This window comes from Trichoderma aggressivum, assembly GCF_033847375.1.
Source record: "Trichoderma aggressivum f. europaeum strain CBS 100526 chromosome Unknown scaffold_009, whole genome shotgun sequence".
NCBI lineage: Eukaryota > Fungi > Ascomycota > Sordariomycetes > Hypocreales > Hypocreaceae > Trichoderma > Trichoderma aggressivum.
In genome coordinates, this window is record NW_026946375.1 from 277914 (window position 1) to 303611 (window position 25698).

The window sequence follows — 25698 nt, forward strand, 5'->3', positions numbered from 1 at the left end:
CAGACATTCAACTGCCTCATCACGAACTACCAAGTTTCAGACACGAGACAAGAAAATCACATCATCCCGACTCCCAAGACAAAGCCAAGAGCCTCAAGACCCCATCTCCACCCTTGGCGCAGTCAACACACCCCGGATACCCACTTCCCAAGAAACGACAAGCCAGAAACAACGACAACACCTCGCCATCGAATCTTGGCGGATGAGAGCCAAGATCTGGTTATCAAGCGGGTTGGTTATTTAAAGTTGTCTAGCCCGAGTTTATTCGCCCTCCAGCCAATGGCGTGGCCGCCCGAGGGGAGGGGGGATGTCGCCAAGTCGGTTTTTGCTATTCCGTATTGACTTTGGGGCGGATCTTGGCGTTCCCGGGGGGGCGATTTCGACAGTGTGGCGAAAAGGGAGGTGATTTTTGGTTGGGCCTTTCTGGAAGAACCGTTGTGGAAGAGGGAAGGGGGGGGCTGGAGTTGAGTTTATGAGGTTGTGGTTGGTCGGGAATGGTTCCGCCAAGGCGTCGTTCTTTATGAATGATAGCGGGATAGAGCAAGCAGAGTTTGTGCTTTTCTGGGCGTGGTAAGCGGAGGATGAAGGAAAGAATGGGCTCTGGATGGATTGATTATTCATTCATTCCATCTACTTATATCTAGTAGACTCACCTAGATCTAATCATAGCTGTCATTGGATGGGTTTCCCTCCAAGACTGTAAACGTTCGATGATAGATTAGTCAGTAAACCTTGGATCTCACATACATGTAATTATCTGGGCCGCATCATCTTTTTCGAATTCGAGTATCTTAGTGAGCGACCACACCTTTCGCGCTGAGTACACAGGCAACACTTGTCGTTCTTTTTTGTTGGTTTGGGTATTGGCATCATCATTGCTGCGATGTCTCAATATCTGCCCCAATTTGACCATGTATGCGCCTTGTAGTATGCCTTTCGATGCACACTTGGTGATTTATACACTGTAGCCATATCGTCTAGACTGATGAGCTTGAAGACCCCTTGACTTGCTTCTAGCGACAGTTGCAAGGCAAAATTGTTCTAAGCTCTACTGGAGATCACCTATTTACTAGATAATTATAATGATATGGTGTACATCGCCCGCCCGCTTGCTTTTTCTACAACTGGGCAGGATGGCGAGGCAGCGATCGGTACAGTGCGAGAAACCCGCTTATAAGGCGAGCCTTGTGCCGTTATTGTTGGATTGGCTCTACTGAATATGCCTGCCCGTCTACCAATAAGCAATTAAGCATCGCCACACTCCAAGATGCTGTTCAGCGGTAAATCAGGCAGAAACGGTACCTAACGATATTATGCCTTGGGATATGGAATATGCCTTACTAGGTTATAACATCCTGCCATTTAACCTTGAGCAGCCCATGCGAAGCTTGCTTCACTCTTACTGCCATGATCAAGATTGACTGGAAGTAAATCCGATTTACATCCATATGGATCTGTGTCGTGACTGTCACGGGTTCGCCCAGGCTGTTTCTCAGAGACTTAAAGTATGGCCTGGGCTGGATTCTTTCTTGAATGTCGACAGGCTGCGGGCGGAATCACGGAACTGCCGCCTGTGTAAAATGATATATGATTACATCTTCGACGGTCCCCAGAAACTAATATCATACAAGTTCATAAGCCTCGGATACAAGAGATTCCATAAGATTACATCCGGTACTCCATGTACCTGTGTGATGTTTTGGGGTTTAGACCGACCTTGCATCGAAATGGCGGCATGGAGCGATGACGGTATGTACCACACAGGCATATGCTTCCTTATTCGAATGATAAATGTCTAGACCAGTATTAAAGCTTCGTTTAGGCTCTCCTGCTGCCCTGTCTGGCAACTTTTGCACCGAGCCGCCTTTACCAAGCGACAACTGCCCGGAGGCGTTCGATTTCATCAGATCTTGGATGCAGACATGTTCTCAACAACATGGTGATTGTGAAGGCACTCTCTCCAAGTCCTCTCCAAACGAAGCTGCGGGCCCACAACTACCTACCCGAATATTGGACATTGGACCCCTAAATCAGGAGTCTGTTTCTCTCTTGGAAACCAACGGCCAGCGAGGGAAATTCTGCGCCCTCAGCTATTGTTGGGGTCCAGAAGGTACGCAAACTCTGGTCACAACAAGGGATAACATCAACGATCATCTGAATGGCATTCCATTCAACAGTCTGCCAAAGACTTTTCAGGATGCCATCATTATGACACGTCAGCTTGGTATTCGCTATCTCTGGATTGACAGCCTTTGCATCATACAAGGAGACAAGGATGATTGGACGGAAGAGTCTGCCAAAATGGCAGGAATTTATCACAACGCATATCTGGTGATAGCTGCTTCTGGAGCCGCGAATCCAAAAGAAGGCTGCTTTTCGACCAAACGCAGATGCCCAACTACTGTAGAAGTTCCGTATTATTTAGCAGAAGGGCAGACGGCTGGCTCTTTGAAGCTCTCGATGCGTATTCATGGGGATGAATCACCAGAGTTCGGGCCACTGTGTCAAAGAGGATGGGTGCTCCAGGAGTGGTATCTTGCACGGAGGGTTCTGCACTACATGCCAGATGGCATATCATGGAAATGCAAGATGTTAGAGTCTAGTGAAAGATATCCATATGATATGGGGCAGTACAGTCATTCGTGGGAGACTATACTGGAGCAATACTCCCGCCGTAAGCTCACCTACAAGAAAGACCGCCTAGAGGCCTTGAAAGGACTAGCTCAGGCGCATCTTGAGAAGACCAACGACAAGTACAGCCTCGGTGTCTTCGAATCAAGAATTTTAGAACAGCTTGTCTGGACAATGGAGAATAGGGCAAAGGCTTCGGAAGACTTGACGGATGTGCCTCATTGGTCCTGGGCATCCAAAGGGGGGGCAAAATCTTTTTGGGTAGTTCACGACAACGATTGGCAGCCAATATGCCGCACGCGAGCGATTATCGAATCTTTCGGCGTCTTGAGGGTCGATGGCTATGTGGCACAGGTTAGAACTTCCGTGGCCAAGCCTAGGAAACCAACCCGGACCAGCGAGCAGATGTTTCATGATCTACTATCTTCGATGTGGTCATATAGGAAAGGTTCAGGTTCGCTGCACTGGATCCAAATCACATTCAGACAGACTCGAACTATCGGCGTAGCTGTCTTTGATAGAGAGCATTATGCAAAAGTGCATATTCTTTTTCTCAAAGGGTGGAGAGACTATACACTGTAAGTCTTGATGCTAATATTCGTTGATGACAGAAAATTAACCTGATTTCGGTTGTGCATTCCTATAGTTGGATTGAGATGGAGACTGAAAAAAATGTGGTAAGAGCAAACTATGTTATTTTTTAGACGCCAATCAGGAAGTAGCTAATGAGCAGCCTAGATGCTATATGCGGTTTTGCTGCTGATACCGAATGATGATGGAGGTGGTGGTTTTCGGCGAGTTGGTTTGGGGTTTGTTATTCCAGGCCCGGAAAGTAAGGAAATATCGGCGATTCATCAGACTATTAGGCTAATTTGAGTGATCTTGATGCACTGGACTATAAGTTATATCTGTACAAGATATTTATGGTCTTCGTGCGAATGCTAATAGCTCGTGGCCGTCCAAGATATATGTCACTGGTCATACAATCACTGCGGCTAGATAAAAGGTCGTTTACCAAAAGTTCACGTAGACAATAAATACTTATTCAAGGCCACAACCCATCCCTTCTTTCTTCTCGATGTACTATCACCTATCTTGTCAGTCTTCCAGAAACCGCTTCGCCAGCCCGCTCATCCACAGCCCTCCGAGGCGGAAAGGAGTTGATGCCAACACAGCCAAATACGCCAAACTATTTGGCCTCTTTACACGCTCGCTTTGTATAGCAAAACCATCGTTCGCTATGGCATATCTAATATAGGTATGGAACGCAAGTGGAATCGAGAGAGCTATTGCTTGAATACCCCACATGTGAGATGAAGAGGAAACGGGCGATTGCCGGTAACCTGTGCATGACTAGGGCTTCAGAGGATGTGCATATTGTACAGTCTTTTGGTTGTATGAGATACTCCCATCCTTTATGCATCCGTATAAATTCCGCAACTTTGTTTATGGCGATTCCTGTTCGGGAGTTGGCAATTGACCGGAAATAGTTGCGGGACTATCGTCTGATTTGCTCTATCAAGAATTAGCATTTGCAATGCAAACACCCCGAAAATCAACTTCAAATCGCTTACGGTCGGAAGAGGAGCGGTCCTAGGAGGTTTTTGGGGTACCCAAAAGGGCTGAATGCCGCGCGCAAGTGATTCATACCACTCTAGGAAATAATTCAGCCATGGCCAAAACTTCAAGACTCACGCCGTCCTTACCAGTAAGTTCCAGGTGGTAGGGATAAGTGAAGCCAATTTTTGTGTCAGGTTCCGGTTCTGCTTCGTGAACATGCCGGTAATGCCTACGAAGCGATCCGTACGTGCTGAAACGATTATTCTGGGGTTAAATTAGTAGTTTGTTCTTCCACGGTGCACAAGTGGTGCCAAACACTCTCGCAGAGACGGCCACGTTTGCCGTCTTTGCCTCGCCAGCGACAATAAACCTCTCCCGGCACGATGATGACTTGGCCCTGCTAGAAGTGAAGCTTAGATTAACATGTTCGCGGCAGATCAAGGGGGAGTCGGCTCTGGAACAAACCTTGTTCATCTGCAAAGGGGGCATTTTCCAATCAAACCGTCGCCCCCTGTCTCCCTCGGCATAATGGAGATAGCCCGCTTGCTTCTTGTACCAGTACTAATGCATTGTGAAGCAGTTGGTTGGCGTAACGATGTTGATTGTTTGGAAATTCCTTCTTCTGTGATGTCTCGGAAACGAGTTTGTAGTGGTTGTGAGTGGAAGGAGCTGTGCAACTGGGGGAAATCTACGTGCCAGCATGCGCTTGGGAAGAGCGAAGGGGGAAACCGCCCATCTTCTCTTACTTTCGCCGTGTTTCTTTACTTGGCTCTTAAATGTACTGCTTATTAATTGCATATCCATCATTTAAGAATCGGTTCAACGCAGGCAATTGGTGTTTAGTGATTCAAATGAGCAAAAGCCGTCTTCATCAAAACTATGACTGCTTGAAAAATGAGAATTATATTACAAACGACTTTTGTCACGATGTTTCCATTATTTGGCCTGTTTAATGCTGCTGGGAGTCAAAGATTCCATCGTGGAGGCTCCCTGTGGCCTGGTTACCATGTCCGTATCTGACATATCAGAGGCATTGTAGCCAAGCTAGTCAAACAGTATTGGAACATATTGTGTTTGGGGCACAGTAAATCTTCAATACTGTGCGATGTTCAAAATGTCAATCAAGATACAATATTAAGATTGCAATTCGACAGCGTGTTTCAGATAACGATGACCTTGACGGCATGGTAACTCACTAAAGCGTAATGAGTTATCACAGCATGGAAGCATTTGATACAGCCAGTCACTGATTCTGCAGCCTACCAGGCTATATATGTACCTCGAAGTAGACCATGTTCATCAAGTTTCTTAACTTCATTTACTCTCGCCATGCAACATTGTTTCCGGCCTTTGCCCAATTCTTCCGATGCTAACAACACCTTCAAAAAGGTGATGAACTAGCATGCTCTTTTCTTTAGTTAGTTATTCCATATCAGCAAACTTCTACCGTATTGTCGGCAATATTTGTGGTCACTAAGATCAAAAACTCGGCCTTGAACATCGACCACATCTCGTTTGACATTTACCACGAGCGTGCCACCACTTAAACATACCTAGGTACATTTAGCTTACAACTAGCATCTTGTCAGGCAATTATAGTTCTTTTGGCTCTTTAACGTCAATGTGAACCCATTGCCCTACTTCTTTTCTCAAGCCAATGTCAGCTGCCTTTACCAGTGTCTGAAGGTTCAATACAATAACAATTTGCTCATGTCTAAGTAGAAAACACAGTCCAACTTCATATATAATATGCGCTTATGCTTCCTTTCTAGATCCAATTCAACAGTGCCATAAAATTACCATTAAATGCCCGCAATAACTCCGCAAGATACCATACCATTTTCGTTTCCCTGTCATCACAATCATGTCTTGCCCTTTCAAAAGCGAAACCGTCTACACCAATCCATTCATGTACACCACCATCAATCCCATCACAGCAATAGTCCAATCAGACACGATGCCTGTCGAGGACGCCGCATTGGTACTCGTAGGCTTAATGTTGGTCGCGCCAAAGCCAAGATACCAAGACCCAATGTCAGTCAGCCGGCCCCCATTGTTCAAAAACGACGCATTGGGTCCAACGTTGGACGCCTTGGAGCGGAAAGCACCAAAGTAAGTGTACCGGGCGATATAATCCAGCTTGCCAAAGTAATCGAGAGTCTGGTTGAAGAACTCTTGCGTTGTCTGCAGATCTTGGTTCGCAAATGCGTATTCCGTCACCCAAATGTCGGCATCAGGCCATCTAATCATGACAAACATCAGCATTTGCATCTGCATCGAAATAGGGAACAAAGACTCACGTGGCCCTCCTCTCTCCGATAAGCGAAGCTATTCCCGCAAAGTTGTCATACCAATGCACAGGCAAAAAATCCCACGTGCAATTCTTCTTCTGGTTCCCAGTGCTTACAATCTCAGAGCAGTTCGCCAGGAACTGCTTCAGCCATGGCAAGCCGTCAGGCCCGCCAGTAGTCGCCGGCAGCCCCAGCTTGATGCCCATCTTGCCCAGAGGCTCGAAATTAGCCACCCAGGCCTGAGCGGCGTCCTTGGGCTGAATGTCGCTCCCGCCGTTGCTGTTCGAGCCGTCTGGCTCATTGAAGCCCAGCACATGCGTAATGTTTGTGCCCTGGTCGATGAGAGCCTGAACTTGGGTAAGGAATGTCGTGTCACTGAGGTTGGCCGAAACTCCCCACATCATGGGCACAAACTCAAACTGGTCTTGTGGAATTGAGGTGTATTCCGGCGATGGCTGCGACTGGTAATTGTAGTACCATGTTAAATCACTGCCACTCTGCACCCAGATCTGGTTGTCGGTGGGATAATCGGGATTGGGCGTGAAGACGAGGCCTCGCTTATCGGAGGATTGGGCGCTGGCGAGGCCTGCGAGCAGCAGAATGGGACCAAGAGCAAGGTTGACCATGACGATTTCGTTTCTTCTCTTATCGGCAAAAGAGCAGGGATTTGTGAGATTGAGATTGGTGCTGACGTGGGGTCGGATCGCCTGGAACTTTGAGATTCGCGATGAAGCGGTGTTGAATGCGAGTCAGGAGAGATGGTCAACCAGCTCTATCTTCTTCTTTGTGGGTAATTGGAGCGAAGCGATCAAGGAAATATCATTCTCGCGCAATTCTGGACATCAAGGCTGAACAAAAGCGAACTTTGTCTATCCCTCTAATTGAGAAAAACACGCGATCCAAGAGCAAGACAGCGGACGCAGCATGAATTGACACGCAGACAGACAGCGAGAGAAGAATGAATGAACCGCAAACGAGACAGAAAAGGAGGAACAATGTAGGACGAAAGAAGGGGGATAAGAAAAGAAAAGAAAAGAAAAGAAGAAGAAGAAAGCAGGCTTGAGCTGAGAAAGCACAACGTAAACACGTCTCTCAGCTCTTCAGGGCGCAGCTGAACGCTATCCAAAGCTACGCCAACTTTGCCGCCGGATCGCCCGATCCGTGGACGCGGGAAGGATGAAAAATAAAAAGATGACATGGCCGCCCAACCAATCCGCGGCCCATAGTCAGGGGTCAGCAGCAGGCAATTGTCCAATAATGCAACGGTGGTTAATCTAAGCCGCTTGGCATGCATACAAAGGGTCAGCGTATCGCCGCTAACAGGCGGTACAAAGGATGAGGGGGGTTGGATGCGTGGAAATGGCGCATCACGATGGTGAGAGTTGGTGTTGTTGGTGTTAGTGCTTTTGGCGGGATTCCCACGTCGCCGCGCCAAGCTTCGTATCGGATGCTGCACAATGATGCACGGCAAAAGCAATAATTCTCCATTCCGGCGAGATACGGTTTGGCTTCTGCCAATAGAGCTGGCGGAAAGGCGCCCGTTGCGACCGTTACGGTGACGCAAAAGAAGTTGTGAATCCACTCACTCACTCACTTGCTCACAATCACATGTTGACAGACTCACTCACTCACTACCTATCTTACTAACCCGCTCACTCACTCAATCGGCAAATAAAAGATTAAAGTTTATACTATTTCGCTGTTCTGTCGTTCTATTTACAGCGCATTCACCCAGTTGACAGCCTCTTGCGGCTCAAGTCTCTGCATCCAATCCGCCTCCGCGAAAATGTTCCTCACCACGCCCTTCTCATCAACCAGAATCGTCGTCGGAACCACCATGTCATGCGAGTCGTTGCCATGACGCTTCTCCAATTCCGCACCAATATTGTTCAAAGTTTCAACCAGATCATCCGACTGTTTCCAGACAATGTGTAGCTTCCGCGCAAGCTCCAGTCCATCGTCCGTCAGAACCGGAAACGCAAGCTCGTTCTTTTCCGCAGTGGTGAGCGAGGCGTCAGGCTGCTCCGGCGTAATCGCAACAAACGTCACACCGCGGGCCTCGAAATCCTTGAGGCGCTGCTGGTAGGCCCTCAGGGTGAGGTTGCAAAAGGGACACCAGCCGCCGCGGTAGAAGAGGATCAGGAGAGGGCCCTTGGTTAGGAGGTCGATGCTGCTGACTGGCTTGCCGCGGGCATCGGAGAGGATGAAGTCGGGCAGCTTTTCACCAGGCTGGATCGTGGATTTGACGTCAAACTCCTTCTCGACGTTGGTTTTGGCCTCAAAGACAACGGCCTTGACGGCTTCGGGCATTCGCGCCCCAACAGCTTGTGCAGTCTCTTGGAGCCCAGCAGCGAGAGTAGTAGCCATCTTGTCAATATTGTTGGCTGTTTTCGATTATAGAAGGGGGGGTTATAAGTTATTCTGAGTTGAATGATGAAGCACAAAGGCTAGAGGGTGCTCTTTTGAATGCTGATTCTATTGAAGGACTCTGTCTAGAGAATGCTGCTTCTCTCAACCGGCAACTACACCACATTTTATAACACAAAAAACCATGATTCCTCATGGAATCGGCTACTCCAATTCATTACCAAGGATGTCAAATTGGTAAACTACTCGGTAATGAGCTTTGTAATGCTTCCTTCAGGATCTTGTCTCGCTTCGCTCGGTTACTCCCACTCTACAGCTATAGTCATATCCTGGCTGAGTCAGTTCCACGGTAAGGATTTACAATCCATAGCCCGATAGGAAGCCGAATCAGAGCGAAATCTCCATGACCTGTTACCCGTTCGAAACACCACGTAGATGGAAAAGGCAAAACCTCAAAAACCAAAGGATTCCAGCTCATGCGTCTTCGTCCGAACTGGTCCGCCCCATGATGGACAAAGGAAGACAAGCATCAGCCAATCACATCAGATCATTCCCGCAGCTTCCAGTGTATTACTAAGAAACGACGCCAAAATCCCAGCCGAGCTTATGGAGTTGGATTGCGTCGATTGCTTCCCGGCTAAACGAACGCCAATAGTTGCCCTCCCTACAACCCCAATAATAATCAAAGCGGTGGACGAAAGACCGGACGAAGAAGAATACGCAGCGTTTTGTTCGGCCCTGCACAAACTCCCCCCCAGAACCCAGAAACACGCACAATGGACGACCGGCCCGCCAGGCGGATGCGGCTGGGGACCAAGTCGTGCGCCGAATGCCGTCGCCGGAAGGTCCGGTGCGTCTTCCCGACCAACAGCTCCGTCTGCCACGGATGCGAGCTCCATCAGACGCCGTGTCGGGCCCAGCAGCCGCGGCCGCGAGACCGGGAGACGAGCCTGCAGACGATGCCGCAGTCGCAATCACATGCTCGGCTGGCCGAGGACAACGCGGCCCTGCGCCGGCGCGTGGTTGAGCTCGAGGGCCTCGTCGGCAGCATCTGCGACGCCCTCGAGCCCTCCGGCGACTCGCCCGCCTCGGGAGCTGCCTCGACCTCGGCGGCCTCGACTTCGGCGTCCGCCGACATCAACGCCCGCGCCGTCCAGGTCATCAAGAACCTCCGCAGCCACGGCCTCTTGCAAGCCGGGGCCTCCCCCAACGGCCAGCCCTACGGCTTCGGCACCGCCCTCGGCAACCCCGGCCCGCCGCTGCTCCCCTCCGGCCCTCCGTCGTCGTCCTTGTTCTCGCCGGGATCCATCGATCAGGATCTCGGCAGCAGCCCGCCCGACCTCGTCGACAAGTCCGTCTCCGCCGTGGACGCGCCCCTGATCCACCTCTTCCGGGACGCCCTCCTGATCCGCGACGGCGACGGCGAGCTGTACGACGACCCCGAGGACCCGTCCATGGTGTACCTGATGAAGGAGTCCCTCAGCTCCTTCAGGCCGCCCATCCCCGGCCCGGACACGCTGCGCCTGATCCTCGAGGAGTCGCACAAGTTCTGGGCCATCTGGCCGCCCTTCTTCTTCGCGCCGGACCAGTCCGTCACCATGCAAAACACCAGCATCGACGACGCCGAGGCCTACTTCCACCAGGTGCTCAACTTTGGCCGCGGCGTCGACTTCTGCTCGGCCATGCTCTTCCTCACCCTGTGCATCCAGCAGCTGCCGCGCAACTGGGAGCACGTCATCGTCTCCCCCAGCATCTCGCGCCAGGTCCTCATCGACGCCTACATCCGCTTCGTCGCCGTGCTGCTGGCCGTCGAGGGCGAGGAGAGCGTCCTCGTCGTGCAGTGCTACGTGATGCTGCACAAGGTCCTCGTCAACATGGGCCGCCCTCAGCGCGCCTGGGTTGCCATCCGCCAGGCCATCAGCGCCGCCACCCTCGTCGGCCTCGACAGACTCGAGCCCAGCGCAAACTTCCAGCGCAAGACGCTGTGGGCGAACACGTGGATGGTGGAGCGACAGCTGTGCATCATGCTGGGCTTCCCTTCGGCCGTCACCGACCGAGGCACCAAGGAGGATCCCACGCAAGTGCTGGACAACAACATGTCAATCCACCGTCGTCTCTGCATCATCATGGGCCGCATCGTCGAGCGCAACCAGAACCCAGCAAAGGCCTCGTACGCGGCCACCGTGCAGCTGGACCAAGACATGGAAGAACTCAAGAACAGCCTCCCACCCGATGGGGCCGCTCTTGTCGCCGCCGGAGCCACGACCGACTCCGTCTACTCCGAGGAGGGCGCCAAGATCTTCTTCTACTCGACCCTCAAGCACATCCACCTGCCTTACATGCTCAAGGCCAAGTCGGACCGCCGCTACGAGCACAGCCGCCTGTCCGCCATGGACGCCTGCCGCGGCCTCCTCAGGACCTACCTGCGCATGCGCGGCTCGCCCAAGACCGAAGTCGTCCAATGCGAGATCATGGACTTCATCATCTTCAGCTCCACCATCGCCCTCATCCTCGGCATCCTGTCCGGGCCCGGAGACTCATCGCCCGCGGCGCTCACGGGCTACTCGGAGGACTGGCAACTCATCAGCCGGCTCATCGGCGAGCTGCGAAAGACAAACGCCCTGCTGGAATGCACCGTCGCCAGACAGAGCGCAGAGGTGCTCGAGACCCTCGTCGCCGCCAGCTGCGGCAACTACAACGTCCAAGAAGACTTTGTGCTCGTGGTGCCGTACTTTGGGCGTCTGCGCATCACTCAAGCCAACAACAACAACAACAACAACAACAACAACAACAACAACAACAACAACAAACCAGACACCAGCCTCATCAACAACAGCAGCATCCAAGCCGCACCCTCCCTACTAGACTCCAGCGAACTATCGACCGTATCACTATCCTCGCTGCCATCCAAAACCGTCCCCGGAGATCCGTACTACATGCCCCAGCAGGCAAACACCATCGAGTTCAGCTCCAACGAGTTCCTCAACACCACATTCAGCGACTTTGACTTTCAGATGGACCTTAGCCAGGACTGGTGCACCATTGTCGACACGGGCGTCTACGACTGGAACCAAATGTTTAGCACCAACGCCATGGGATTCCGGTAGCAGGAGGAAGAGCATAGGTAGTCAGGCGAATCACGGGACGCGGGAGTCGGTTCGGCAAAATTGGGTGTTTAACGGAGTTGAGGTGATTTTTGGTTGATTGTCTTTCTTTTCAGGAGTTTATTCTCTTTTCTTTGAATGGTAATACTTGATGTTTTTAGTCCGCGTAGTAGGTAGGGAAATGAATGCAACCAACAGCCTTGCAGTGCCCACTCGGCACTCACTTACATCAATCCCATTTCGTAATTACTAAAAACACACAACTCACAGCCATCCATAACCTCAACAAGCAAGAAACCATCCAACAAACAAAAAAAAAAACCCCCATGTTCCAATTCCTTGCATGTAACTGCAACCCTGCAATCAATCAAAAAGCTCTCAACCCCCCACCAAAGAACCATTATATGTCAGGCGGGACACCCTTGTCTCAGAGCACGCAAGCGCTTACCCCTTACAAAGCAGCCCAAACAACGTGGGAATAAACTCCTTTCGTATTTTTCGTATCTGCAAACCGACTCTAAACCGAGTGCGAACCTTGCCAACTGCCCACCCACGATCCTGCAAGATTCCCAGCTGCAAGTTACAAAAACAGACAAATAGGCGAAACACGTTGCTGGGATAAATAAACTATCAAACTGTCAATGTTGTGATGATAGGCCAACCAGAGTCATGGGAATGTCCACATTTCTTTGGTTGTGGTTATACGTCACACAGTACACAGCACAGCTGGAGGAGATTTCGTTGATTAATTTGATTTGATTTTTATTCAAGAATAGAAAATGTAGTGGTATATAGGCTCAAGAGTTATTTACGAGCAAAAGATTAAAAAAGTATTTACACGGGTGCCGCACATCCAAATGATGTGGCGACGGTGCCTCCGGGTCCAAAGACCTCGATGAGACCCTTAATGGCGGCCCAGGAACCCATACCGGAGCAGACAAGACCACCCAGGAAGTAGACGATGTTCATGCTGTTGATGTGCCAGTTGACCATGAATCCACGGGTCCAGCGCTTGAGACCAGAGTCGTGGCGAGTGGTCACACCACTGACGGGGTCGAAGCCCTCACCAGGCAGGGCAGCGTCGACCTTGATGCGATATCCGATGTACAGGAAGGCGGGGAAGGTGTAGGTGAAGTTGAGGATGAGAAGAGCGCCGACAATGCCGGAGATACCGTTCAGGTTGGGGACGGCGGCACCGACGACGAAAGCAAGGGCCCAGTAAAGGGGTCCCAGGGCGTACCACAACCAACGGCCCTTGCGGGTGGTGATCGGGGGGAGATTGAGAATCTCCTGGAAGACTTCGACGTAGACAGTCTTCATGCCGACATTCATGTACATGACTGAGAGAAACAAGTTAGATATTTATTCAAAAGGTTGGTTACGCAAGGATAATACTTACGACAAGCAATAGCTCCCGTGATCAAACCCAAGACGTTGTTGGCCGTCTGGAGTCTAAAAGGTTGAATGACGGTGTTGATGTTGGAAGCAGAGTACTGTCCGTAGTGGCCATAGACAAAGGCACCAAAGAAGATGTAGACGACGCAGATAAAGGTCTGGGCGCAGAGCATGCCCTTCCAGAAATCCCAAGGGTGACGCATCTCAGCGAGGAAAGCAATGAACAGAAGAGCACCGCCGTAGCTGTACACCATCTGGTTGATACCGTTGAACTGACCAGCGAAGCCGGTGGCTTGCTGCTGGTACTGGTCAGGAGGGGGGCCGGCGAACAGCTTGATGGGCTCAATAGACTTGATGAGGGTGGAGTTGGTAACGGCAGAGTAGTCGATGGGGTAGTTGGCGCACGCAACCATGATGATGATGAAGGAGACGATGTTGATCCAGACGGACAAGTTGGCGAGCCAACCGATGCGCTGCAGAGATCGGATGCTACCGAAAATCATGCCGACCACCATGAAGATGATGAGGCAGGCGACGTAGCAAATCTTCTCGCTAGACAACTGGGCAATGGTGGTGCCGCTTCCCAGAATCAACACGGCGACTGTCATGAACTGCTGGATGGCTTGAGCAACGTTGATGAAGTGGCGAGCAAATGGTCCGTAAACGCGGAAGTAGGTGTCACCAAAGGAGACCATGGGGAAGCGAGACGAGTCGAGACCAAGGAAGACCTTCCACAGAATGTAACCGGAGAAAGCGGCGGCAGCACCAAAGACGATGTACAGGGCGACACCAGGGCCGAATCCGACACTGGCAAAGACGAAAGGGGTAGACGACCAACCCAGAATATCGGTGGTGATGAGATAGAACATGGTACCCCAACTGGCAGTTCTCATGGCACGAGAAGCCTGCTTCCACTCGGCCTCGGTGGGGAGGTTGGCATTGCGAGTAGTAACGCCATTCTTCTCATCGGGGGAGGCAGTGCCGCTGTTCTCAGCAGCAGCAGCAGCCTCGGCCTTCTTCTTGTTCTCGTGGTGGATACCCTTTGAGAAACGGCCCAGGAGGACGCTCTTGACGGTTCTGGGGCCGTGCTCAGCCTTGAACTCGAGGTTGGCTTGGTTTTCTTCCTCTCGCTCAATCTTGGCCCAGTATTGGTACTCCTCAAAGGTGACGGTGGGGTCGATACGGGCGGCGAAGCCCCAGACTCGTTCGCGAATCTGGGGCGGCTTCTCGAGCTCCTCAGCCTCCTTGTCAACAGCGCTGTTGATAATGTCGTTGTCAATGCCAATGGGCTGGAGGCCCGCAGTGGGCATGATGGCGGCCATGGCGGATGTTAAGGACTTGTGTCCTAGTTCTGGCAATAGAGAAAGGAGGAAGAGGCCAGACAACACACACAACGACAACGCAAGTTGAGGTGCGGTGGGAGGAGGGAAGGGTATAAAAGGTAAAGACCCGAGGAGATGAGTTGAGAGGAATAAAGAAAATGGATGGTTACACGTGGGAGGAACACAGGTCTTTATCAACAAGACTGGGGTCCTGGTGTCTCGATGCAACCCTCCTACTTCGTACGACGAGTGCGTCTCTATCGGAGCAAGGTTTGGGGTTTCTCCACCTCCACGAGCCAAATACGACGATTTGCAATGCCCTGGCTGAAATCAAAAGATAATGCTAGTTCAGCTCAGTGGTTTGAGAACTTCTGTCCATCCTTCAGCCATTCGGAGAATCAAGTTAGTCGGGCCGCTTATTCCGGGGAAGTCTTTGCTATCTCGCGATACCACGCGACAGAGGAGGCAATCCGGTGATTGCCTCCCAGCGGCACCAGCTAGAGGCTCCGCCCCCGCGACCAACAAAAGGGCCCTGCCGATAGGGGAGAGAGGCTATCACCAGCGAACGGGACCGGTACGGCAAGGCATGAGTGAGTGCGTGGAGGCAAAAACCAAAAGTTCTTCACCCTCCAGCACTGTAATGGACACCATCCCAGTCCGGCTGGCGTGTGTGGAGTGTTTGTTCTGGAAACCCGTGCCGATCCCAGAAGCCCAAATAGCGCGGCGTCGCAGGCTTAGTCCAGGGCATTTGTGAAGGCTTTGGGACGGATAAGTCGGGTTCTTTTGCACTTGTCGGGCCTGATAACACAGCAGAGGCGTCCGAACAACTCTGTACGGTGGACTTGGGGCGGGTAACCGGGCTCATTATCTGCAACGGGCTTCAAGGCGCAGGGTGTGTGTGTTTCTGCTTTGAGATGGTTGGTGGCACCAGCTGGGGCGAGCCATTGCTTCAAGACGGTTTGGGCTTAAAGTTGGAGAGGGTTCGCTGAATAAAGCCACCCCGGCTTCTTGGCTTGTGATGCAGTCCATATTGATGTGCAGGGCACATGCCACAGAGAGTATTAGCGATGATGATACTATAGTAGGTAGCATTAATACCGTTAACAGTTAATGCTGTACATTCCGCAGATGAAATAGCGACAGTAGCCGATACTTACCTTGAAGAAACCAGGCACGCAGATTACCGCGCATTTCATCACGACACACCACACAATATTGTATGTACTGTACATGCAAGAGAGAAGAGAGGGGGGAGTGTAGATTAGAGAAGGTCCAAGATCAAGGGCCACCTGATTGGCTGCATGCGGCACGATACTCATCACGTGATGACGGGCGCTGCTATTCCCGGCCTCTCTGTGGAGAGATGGGAACTCAATGCTGCTCTTTATTTACTATTACGGTACGAGTACTACCATCACCATCTCAGTTCATCTTGCGTCAGGCTCAAGAGTGGAGGAGCCGGACAAATAGCCTGACTCGCACCGGAGCGTTTGGTGGAGAACCGCCTTCTTGACAGCTTGGCACCGCCAGATTTGACACGCGAGACGAGGACGAGGTGAACGATGCCTTGATGCTGTACAAGTGCTGTAGACTAACAATGTGCATGTCTAGGTGTAAAAGACGAGGGCAGCCCATGTGAATCAAGTGCTACCACATGCAAATAGGCGCGCGAGACACCAGTTCTAAGCGCAGCATACCGAGGAGCTGGGCTGTGAAAGATGCATAGGCCCAACCTTGTGCCTCGCCAAAGTGTGCATGTGCAGCTACATAATGCAACAAGACTGACAGCGGCGTATTCTTCGTCCCATGATGGCGGCTCCCTTGTCTCAAGCAACACCCCCGGGTCCTATCTCTCCGGAAACGAGTCAATTGCAAAGGGACCCTGTCCAGCGGCTACTGTATCCATTCTCCGTTCTCGTGGCAAAAAGGCCGACGCTTCTCCATACAAACTTATCTCCCCGGGCCCGTACGATTTCTGGTGGCGAACCCTCCAGTGACAGATTCAAACTCAGGTGCAGTATGGAGATGGATTAACTCGACAACCACACTCGGTGGTGGACGAAAACCATCAACCCGACTATTGGTGATATGGTTGCAAACAACAAAACTCTATCACAAAGCCGTGGCCAAGCGACCAGATTCAAACCCGTTCAGAGGCAGCCAGTGATGTCACCACCACCTTGACCGATATTGCCGCGCAAGCACCCCATCCAATATAGAAACAGAAGTTCCTGCAAGCACCGTATCGCGCCTCTCGATCGTCCATGAGCCGGCTTGGCGCCCTTCCCGTCTTGGCTCCGGTCATACATGTCCAATTCCGTTAAGAGGTGCTGCCGCCACTCGTAAAATCCTCCGCGAGGGTGCATTGCTAGAGCGCTGTTTTCGGTCCCCGACTTGAGCATACTAGCGGTAGTCCTCTCTGCTAACCGTAGGACGCATGAGCAACTAGCAGAATTAGACTGGAGGCAAAGGCACCGGCGCTGATACCAAATCCAGGAACACAGGGTTGCCATTGGTAGACAGCGGCGGGGGCAAATGGGCCCCATGAACTTGCTTGTGTCTTCATGCTCGGGAATCTGCGATGATGGCGTTGCCAAGAGACTTATCAATGCCTTCAACTGCCATCTGCCGTGATCGGGTGAAACGTCAAGAGAGAGAAAATCGACCACTACAACCATTCCCTTTGAGTGAAGAGGTGACACCCATCTCGAATCCTGGCCACCTAATCAGATACGGCAGAAGAAATTGTCCATTCATACATACAATCTGCGACCCCGACCACCAGCAGCGCGACCAGCCGACACCACATACGCTACCTTCGTTCTCTACGGTACTTTTTTTCTGTGGCTTTGAGAAAAGAGAACCTACGGACAAATAGCAGGAGAAAAAATTCCCGCCTTAGCCGATTAGCCACACGCCTCCCCTGTCATAAAGTCCCACAACTTCCCCGGATATTATTGTAGTTCGCTACAAAACATGGCAGCTCGCCAATGAGACTCTTCACTTGGCCGTCGTATCGACCACGCCTGGCTGCGAACGAGGACGGCGACCGGGGCCGTTTGGTTGCTGACCGGTATGGGCCTAGGTCAGGGGTGGCCGCTCCCTGTTTAGCGCAGCCACTCATGATCAGCCTCATGGACAAACAACGGGGTCGTACGGATCGTACCGACTCCGTACATCTCGTATATCTGAGTACCACCTAACAAGAGCAGAGGTTCCGTAACGGCGGGAGCAGGCGCTCTCGGGTGAAGGCAAACAAAACCGCGCAGCACCCTGGGATGCAACTGATGTGCTGTCTGAGACTCGAAACAAATCTCTGCAGTGGCAACTTTTTCCCGCAACAATCAACGTTGAAGACAGACTTCTGACTCCCGAATACTCGTACGCGGGCGGGAAAGCCATACACGTAACTTTTTAGCTTGCCATGCGGTCTCATCCATCCTCCGCCACCGTGGGAAGACATTCCAAAACTGTTCGATGCCCTAGCACCGCCTCAACTCGCCACCGCCGACAGCCTCTACGTGTACAGGGAAGCAGGTTCCGGATCCGAAAGAGCAGGACAGGTCACGGCCGGAGATGATGAAGAGTACATTCCTCTACCTCTCTACACCCAAATCCGCGGCCCATCGTATCAGTCTTGGCAAAGCCCGGCCGACTACCGCAAGCCGCTAGCTGATGGAGCGATGGCATTGGTGACCTTCATTCTCCCCGCTTAATGCCGATGCTCCGTTTAGGTGCCACTTCGCAGCGGCACAGAACTCATTGTTAAGTCGCAGCCAGAACTCCTATCGAAAGCTGTGGGCTTTTTTCGCCTCGAGTCAAGGTCAATGAGGCTTGTTCACCTCAACTCGCTTCGCCTCTCAAAACTCCATTGCAGTTACCCCAAGATTTCGTGGAGAAGAGCGGCACAAAACGCGGCTCCATCTTTTGCCTCACTGCAGCCCCTCGTGTGTACGACAAGATGTCGCAATGCGTTGCCGCAAAAGCCAGGGCCGCTGTCGCCATCCGTAATCAACACCCGGAAGGGTAGCTCGATTTGGAATTCCCTGGATATGAAATTCGCTGCAGCTAGCGGCAATGAGACATCCGCTCTTACTTGAGGTACGAGTGTTCGAACAAGTACGTCGGCTTGCTTGGATGGGCTGCCAATACCAATAAAAGCGCTCACTTTATTCGCATCTTCGACGGGATCCATGCCTCGAACTCCTCGGAGGGGAACAGGCATGACCCCCAATTTGGCAATCCTTGTTGACGGGCGTGCATGTAGGTAAGATAGCGCTTGCATGCATGTGGCCGGTAGTATCGCTTGTGGATCCTAGGCCGGGAGAGATACCACCGAAGAAGGTGGTAGGCAAGCACTCGTAGGGTCTTGATCCATGCTTCTTTTTCGTGGAAACGCTTCTAGCAGAGAGGAATGCCCGTCTCCATGCCCAATATCCATCTGACCATTACGAGTAGTGCAGCAGCATACACGTTGGATCAGCATCAGACAACCTACCGTCGGCTTCGTGCTTGCTCTGGATCAGCCGCGAAATCCATACGGCTGTCCTGCCGAGGCTTAGTTAGTACTACCTCATTACCACAATCGAATAATCCTCCGCAGCACACATGGCTATCCTCCGGGATCTGTCCAACACGCCCTTCTACCCCGGTCTGAGGAAATGATGTGATGGCAAGTTCTCACTTCTGGTTCGAGCCGTGAGCCTGATTTTCAACCCTCGTGATTCCACACATCATTCAACAGACCATCTACAACGTTCCTTGTTTCCACAAAGGGCCTATCACAAGACGATTTCATATCTCCAAGTGATCCAGCTACATAGACTTGTACAGGAATCATCGTTCAATAGCCTGATGAAGTTTTTCAAAAAAAAAAAAAAAAAAAAACTTCCGACTTGGCTCTGGAGTCCGACTTGGCAACAGCCTCCCCGTCAAAACACACACTTGGCTCTGCTCTCACATGCCTCATGCAGACACACCCTTCATCCTAGTCACTCAGCTATCCCAAAATAACCAGAAAAGCAACACCAACTAACCTTAACTTATTCAGACAAGGTAAGACTACTCTGAACTGCGTATCGCGTTTTCAAACTGCGTATTCCGCAAAGTCCGTCCTTCCCCGTCACCGCTGCTACTCTTGCTCTTCTGCCTACTACATACGTACTACCACTCGTACTTGTATACTGGGGGTGTGGATACGGATCCTCTTGTTCAAATGTCCCCAATGTCTTGGACTAGAAAACAATAAGCTTAGGGTTGCCACTCAAGGGGGCCCTCTTGATGGAGACTCCTTTTATCTGCATGGTTGCTGCAAGGGTAATAATCTCCAGCAATCACAGAGGATACCAACACAAATAAGATGTGCTAATTCATATCAAGTACTTCAGCAACAGGTACGTGTCTGTCTGGTGTAGAGAAAGAACTTACTTTAATACATTAGGTACTCGTAACTAATGTGGCAATACGAGTATTATGGCAGTTATCCTTTGGTTGATGGATTTCCCTCCAACATATTACCTTGTTCCAGCATCTCTGCCTTCAATTAGTTTCTTTACATCTTCGAATGCCTAATATTATCCACAAGACCTATATCTACACCGACCATGACAATAAATGTTATCGGGTTGTTTTCGGGCTGTTTTCGGGTTGTTATTTCAGACCCTCAGGTCTATTGACTAACACAGATGAAGACACGAAGAAGAGATTACAAGCACTAAACCACTGCTCCTTAATCCTACATTCCAAAAGAAAAACCATAATCAAGAACCAAACAACATCCACTAACCAAAACTTCTCCTCCACCGATACTATGACATATCCTCCGTCCGATTTCATTGTGAAAAAAAAAAGGTCCTCCCCATTCACGGCGACTCCAACTCGACTTTTCTCGCATCATTGCAGCGGCACCACGGACTTTGCCAAATCCCCGGCCCAACAGGACCCGTAGCTCACGCCCATCCATTGTCATGGCAAAAGCAGTCACCGCCTTGACTCCAGCTTCCTGATGCATCTCATGTCGCCTATTCGACAATTCTTTGAAATGGCGTGTTAATCAGATGCAACTCAACGAGGTCATGATCAATTATGACCATGATTGCTATATTGATCAAAGATCTTTTGCCCATGTCCCCGATAGATCGATGATACGAGTCTTCGGCACACTTCTCAAAGCGGTTCTCTGTGTGTCGGGCGTCTCATGCGGGGGAAACACGAAATAATGGCACCCTACGTGTCTCTATCGATTTTCAAAGCTCTTCGGGTTGGAGTTTCTTGTGCCATTGTTTCTTCACGTCGGTTAGCGGTGTTGACACAACATCACCATGCAGAATCAAACATCATGGAGAACACCTATTCAAGATTGCTGACATCGTAGCCTCCTCTGAGCATCTCGTCAAAAAAAAACCCCGGCTATGCTTATCTCGAGCAATGACTTGAATTCTTTCTGTCTTCCGAACTTCAGAAAGAGAATGATCGTAGTCAATCTTTCGATGATGATGTGTGCAACACGAAGCTCTGTTAGCAAATCGACTTCAGCCATGTCAACAACAAGTCTCTTGTACTTTTACACACGGCCTACTCATGCATCCATATATCAGTATGCAATATTTCCAGCAGCCTAGTCCAAAATTAAGCTGCTATTGCAGTCAACACAGCCCAAAATAAATGCATCTCCCAGGAGCTACAGAGATGTTAGAGCAGGTCTCGAGGCCTTTCCTGTAAAGTAATCTGGAAGGAGGAAACAAAGAGTATCAGCATCTGAAGAACAACACTTGACTCCATTTCCAATACAGGGTATGTTCTTCTGACAGGCAGTTTGCCAATTCAGTTAGAAGTACGGAGTAAAGAATAGACACATGCAGCCTCACATCAAACATTACAAACACAAGAAAGGAAAAATTGAGAGGCTATAAAAGTAGAAATATTCCACTGCGATAGATACCTAGACTGGGAGATCAATAAGAAAACACCTGGATATCTCTAAAAAATAGCTGCTACCGTATCAAATACATAATCCCTCTCACGCTGCAAGGTCTAGGTTTATACATGCATGACCGCTGTGTAAAAGCAAAGGTATAAAAAAAGAAAGAATAGAGAGAGAGAGAGAGAAAAACAGAACAAAAAAGGGAAGAAACAGAGAATTCGCTGATATGCATAGCCTCGTAGCTTCATCGAAAAATCTTCATGTCAAACCACCCTTGCGATGGCCTTCGTCTTCACTGCGTCATCACGCTGTCCTCATATTCGGTCAGTCGCAGTGCAGCATCGACGTCATTGACAAAGTGCCTCTCGCCGCACAAGTCGACGATGCCGCTCTTGTCCATGAGCTGCCACACAGGGTGATCCCGGTGATGCGGTGCGCGGGCGAAAAAGACCCGTACGCCCCTCTCGCGGTACTCCCGCACGATTTCCTCGAGCACCTGCGTGCCAGATCCATCCATAGAGGTCACGCCGTGGATGTCGAAGATGATGTTGCGGTTTGAATCGTGGCTGCGAATGCGCGGCAGGGCGGGGTGCGCTCGCGACGTGCCGTAAAACTCCAATCTCCGAAGGCGCGCTTTGAGCTCGCCGGTGTTGGCAAACGTCAGGGGTTCCGGAATCTTGACGATGAGGCATCCCTCGATAAACTCGATCCTAGAGTCGAGGGATTCGGGGTTCTCGTATCGGTTAGTGCCGGGTACACGACCCAGGATCTGGATGCGGGGACGAGTGCTGTGCTTGATAACCAGGAGCAGGGAGATTCCTACGCCCAGAGCCATACCCAGGGTCAGGGAGTAAAAGATGGTGGAGAGAAAGATGGCTGCCATGAGGCCCAGCTCGGTCCAGCCCCGAATCTTTAGGAAGAATGAAATGTCGTGAGGAGCCTCTTCTATCAGCGACCATGCAACGACGGAGATCATTGACGAAAGAACGGGTTTCTGCCAGGTGCATTTGATTAGTCTATTGTGATAAAAATGTGTATGGGGGCTGCAGGGCCGTTTGCTTACCGGCAGGAAATAAAAATATGGCAACAGAAACAAGACGGACAGCAATGACAACAGACTGAGGAACACGGAGCTCATTGGAGTCTTTGCACCGGTCGTCTTGTTCACCTTGCTTCGTCCATAGCCGCCAAACGCGGGCAGTGCCATGAACATGGAGCCAACGAGATTGGCAGTTCCCAGGGCAATCATCTCTCGGTTCGCACTGAGTTCGATGCCAGGGATCGAGCTACCGCCCAGGCTCTTTGCCGCAACCGACGACTCAAAAAAGCCGAGGAGTGCAATGAGAAAAGACGTTGACATGGATGAGCGTATGTGCTTCATATGGGCGAGCTGGAACGGCCATCGGAATTCAAAGATGCCTCCGGAGGCGGCCTTGACAGATCCCAGAACCTCGACTCCCTTGTCTTCCCAGTCAAGGTGCCAGCACAGGATAGCCGAAACGACAACGACGAGGAATCGATCAGGGAAGAAGGCAACTCCAGGAAACCTCTTCTCCAAACGACGCTTTAGTTCGCTACCATGAAAGAAAGCGTTAGCTATTAATTGGCCCCATCCATCCACCAAGACTGTTTCTCTCCAACTTACCGGAATATCATAATAATCACGAAACTGACACCCGCAACAGCAAAGGTCAGCTTGTGAGTCTCCCCAACGTTCCTGAAAATGAATCCAATCTTGTCGACACTGCTTCCGTGATTTACGCCCTCCTCTTCCGCAAGGGCAGCAAGGCCAAGCTCTGGGATCAGCTGGTCCACTGCAATAACAAAACCAATGGCAGAGATGAACCCTCTCAAGAAGGGCCTGCTCAACACGCTATCCAAGAAACCCAATCTGGCCAGCCCCGCAATGAGGACCATGGCGCCAGCCATACCGCCAACCACACCGCAAATCTGGGCATGCAAAATGTCGTTGTCCTCTGAGCCTTCACCTCCAGAATCGACTCCCGATTTCACCACAGTGCCCACGAGAAGAGATCCAGCTGCCTCAGGGCCGATAACCATTTGCGGAGAGGATCCGAGCAACGCATATACGAAGGGATTGAAGATGAAGCCGTAGAGACCGAAGATGGGCGGAACGTGTGCCAGATTAGACGCCAGCGAGAGCGCCATCGGGAGGTAAAACGAGGCCATGGTGACGGCTGCAATGAAGTCACCCTGGAGGTATGACAGCTTGTACTGTTGGATCCAGTTCAGACACGGAATGTAGTATGCCAGATACCTGTCCATACGGGTCAGTCCAGGTTGTCATTACGTCTCGACGATAATGGCAAGACGCCGGTAGGAAACAAGCTCACATGAAGGGGGTATCTCGAAACCCAGCCTGCTCAGCCAGCTCGCTACTGTGACCCATCTTGGTCGTTCGCATCCTCCTTGAGAGCCACCTCTTCCAGTCATCATTCCCCGAGACCGACGAGAAGAAACCAGCGTTCGATCCGCTCTCCTGCGTTTCGCTCTCATCGTCGGTGCTTCCGCCAAAGAGGCCATTGGGGGGCGAAGAAGAATGAGGGTTGAAGGTGCCATGGCCGCGGGGCCCTGACTGGTCGTCCAGTATCAAGGGCGTCGATTCGCCGGCAAACGAGTCGCCAATAGCCGTGATGGACTGGTACACATCGCTGCTCTGGCTGTCACCGCTCCCTGGACGGCTAGGAGGAGTATGGCTCTGTCGAAGAGTGCTCGGTTGCAGAGGGCGGTGGTCTTTGGACGAGTCCGCGCGGTTCAGCGGCGGCGGAGGGCCCGACATTTTTCACACAATCGGGGTCGTAGAGCTCGGGATCGTATCGTGCATTCGGGATCTCGGTTTCTAGGCGCTTCTCTGCAAACGCCGTGGGCTTTGGAGAGCTTTCCGTGGTGTTTTGAGGCGACCTGTCCAGTCGAGGGCCAGCGCTCCCAATCCACCGCTTCGAAACAGTAACTAGCGGAAGATCGAGTCGTCGCCCAAGGATTCCATAAAAGCCGAAGCCGAGCAAGGCGGTGCAGCTTTTCCCGTCGCTTCTTCCCAGCCGCCGACGTTGGGATGCTTCCAAATGACAAAGAGTATCCGAGGGGAGGGAGAAGAGGAGGGAGAACCGCAGTTGCGTACAATGGAATGGAGTCTTGGCGACCGAAAAAAATTGCTGCAATGCAATACAGGCAGAATGGACGGTTTCCCAAGCCGAAGCCGCGGGTGACATCAGCGGGGATAGGGCGGGCACAACAGTGCGACACAGCGCTGAAGACGCCCCCCCACAGGGCACCGCTCCACTGGAAGTTTCGGGGGGCGAATGCGGTGAGGCAGCGCCTCAACGTGCAGGGCCAGACCGCCCAGGGCCAATTGACACCAATGAGAGGCCCGCGATTGACTAACAGGATGCGCACCTGACACTACGAACAGGTGGTCGCGGGACGGGCTGCATTGTTTGCTGCCGGTCTCGGTGAGAGCGTGATGTTTTTGGACAGGGTTTCATGTGTTGGTTGCTTTATGGGTGTCCAGTGTCAAATGTCAAATGTGTCAAGTGTCAAAGTATATGTGCCTATCAAACTGCCAAAATGTCAAAGTGTCAGTCAGTTGAGAGATAAATGATGAGATAAGAAACGTCTAATGCGCCATGTACCTCATTATTTAGTAGAGAGTGTGTGTTTACACAATTGTTCACATTCAACAATACCCTATCTATTAAAGACCTATGGATAGGATATATGAATTGAAAACTCAAGAAAAAAGAACAGTATCATAACAGCGCGTCGATTCGCATCCTGCTCACATGCCTCACGCATCCACCGCGTTGTTGTACATCTTTTATAGGGTAGCACCACATCGAAATTCCAGCCACACTCCATCAATGCCACGTCCGAGACACCGCATTGCCGAGATCCGCGCTCAAGTCACACATTGCAAGTCGAAAAATCAAAAGCAAAGGACGTTTTAAAAAAGAAACCCAAAAAAGTAAATCGCTAGTATTTCATAGGTAGTACATACACAAAAAAAGGAGACATCTAGTAAGGTAGCTAGCTATACATGACCCTATTATGAACAATCCATATCTCATCCATCCCAATGCTTCTTGTTT

At 51.1% G+C, this 25698-nt stretch overlaps 7 protein-coding genes across 7 annotated transcripts; 3 read left to right on the forward strand and 4 right to left on the reverse strand.

Annotated features, from left to right (window-relative positions):
• Positions 1-1727: 1727 nt before the first annotated feature.
• Triagg1_3204 (uncharacterized protein) lies at positions 1728-3213 on the forward strand (the record flags this gene model as incomplete). Its single annotated transcript, XM_062897471.1, has 2 exons — positions 1728-1749; positions 1823-3213. The coding sequence occupies 2 exons, from the start codon at positions 1728-1730 to the stop codon at positions 3211-3213; spliced, it is 1413 nt and encodes a 470-aa protein (XP_062757728.1).
• A 2871-nt stretch (positions 3214-6084) lies between these two features.
• Positions 6085-7108, reverse strand: Triagg1_3205 (CAZyme family GH128; the record flags this gene model as incomplete). The annotated part of the gene is made up of 2 exons (XM_062897472.1): positions 6085-6433; positions 6492-7108. 2 exons carry the CDS (start codon positions 7106-7108, stop codon positions 6085-6087), a joined length of 966 nt encoding a protein of 321 aa, XP_062757729.1.
• A 1090-nt stretch (positions 7109-8198) lies between these two features.
• Triagg1_3206 (uncharacterized protein) lies at positions 8199-8849 on the reverse strand (the record flags this gene model as incomplete). The annotated part of the gene is made up of 1 exon (XM_062897473.1): positions 8199-8849. One exon carries the CDS (start codon positions 8847-8849, stop codon positions 8199-8201), a length of 651 nt encoding a protein of 216 aa, XP_062757730.1.
• Positions 8850-9625: 776 nt separating this feature from the next.
• On the forward strand, positions 9626-11956 carry Triagg1_3207 (uncharacterized protein; the record flags this gene model as incomplete). Its single annotated transcript, XM_062897474.1, has 1 exon — positions 9626-11956. One exon carries the CDS (start codon positions 9626-9628, stop codon positions 11954-11956), a length of 2331 nt encoding a protein of 776 aa, XP_062757731.1.
• Positions 11957-12787: 831 nt separating this feature from the next.
• On the reverse strand, positions 12788-14670 carry Triagg1_3208 (uncharacterized protein; the record flags this gene model as incomplete). Its single annotated transcript, XM_062897475.1, has 2 exons — positions 12788-13293; positions 13353-14670. The coding sequence occupies 2 exons, from the start codon at positions 14668-14670 to the stop codon at positions 12788-12790; spliced, it is 1824 nt and encodes a 607-aa protein (XP_062757732.1).
• Positions 14671-17660: 2990 nt separating this feature from the next.
• Triagg1_3209 (uncharacterized protein) lies at positions 17661-18386 on the forward strand (the record flags this gene model as incomplete). Its single annotated transcript, XM_062897477.1, has 3 exons — positions 17661-17843; positions 17906-18051; positions 18089-18386. 3 exons carry the CDS (start codon positions 17661-17663, stop codon positions 18384-18386), a joined length of 627 nt encoding a protein of 208 aa, XP_062757733.1.
• Positions 18387-21884: 3498 nt separating this feature from the next.
• On the reverse strand, positions 21885-24392 carry Triagg1_3210 (uncharacterized protein; the record flags this gene model as incomplete). The annotated part of the gene is made up of 4 exons (XM_062897478.1): positions 21885-22586; positions 22656-23166; positions 23238-23870; positions 23947-24392. 4 exons carry the CDS (start codon positions 24390-24392, stop codon positions 21885-21887), a joined length of 2292 nt encoding a protein of 763 aa, XP_062757734.1.
• Between the last annotated feature and the right edge of the window lie 1306 nt (positions 24393-25698).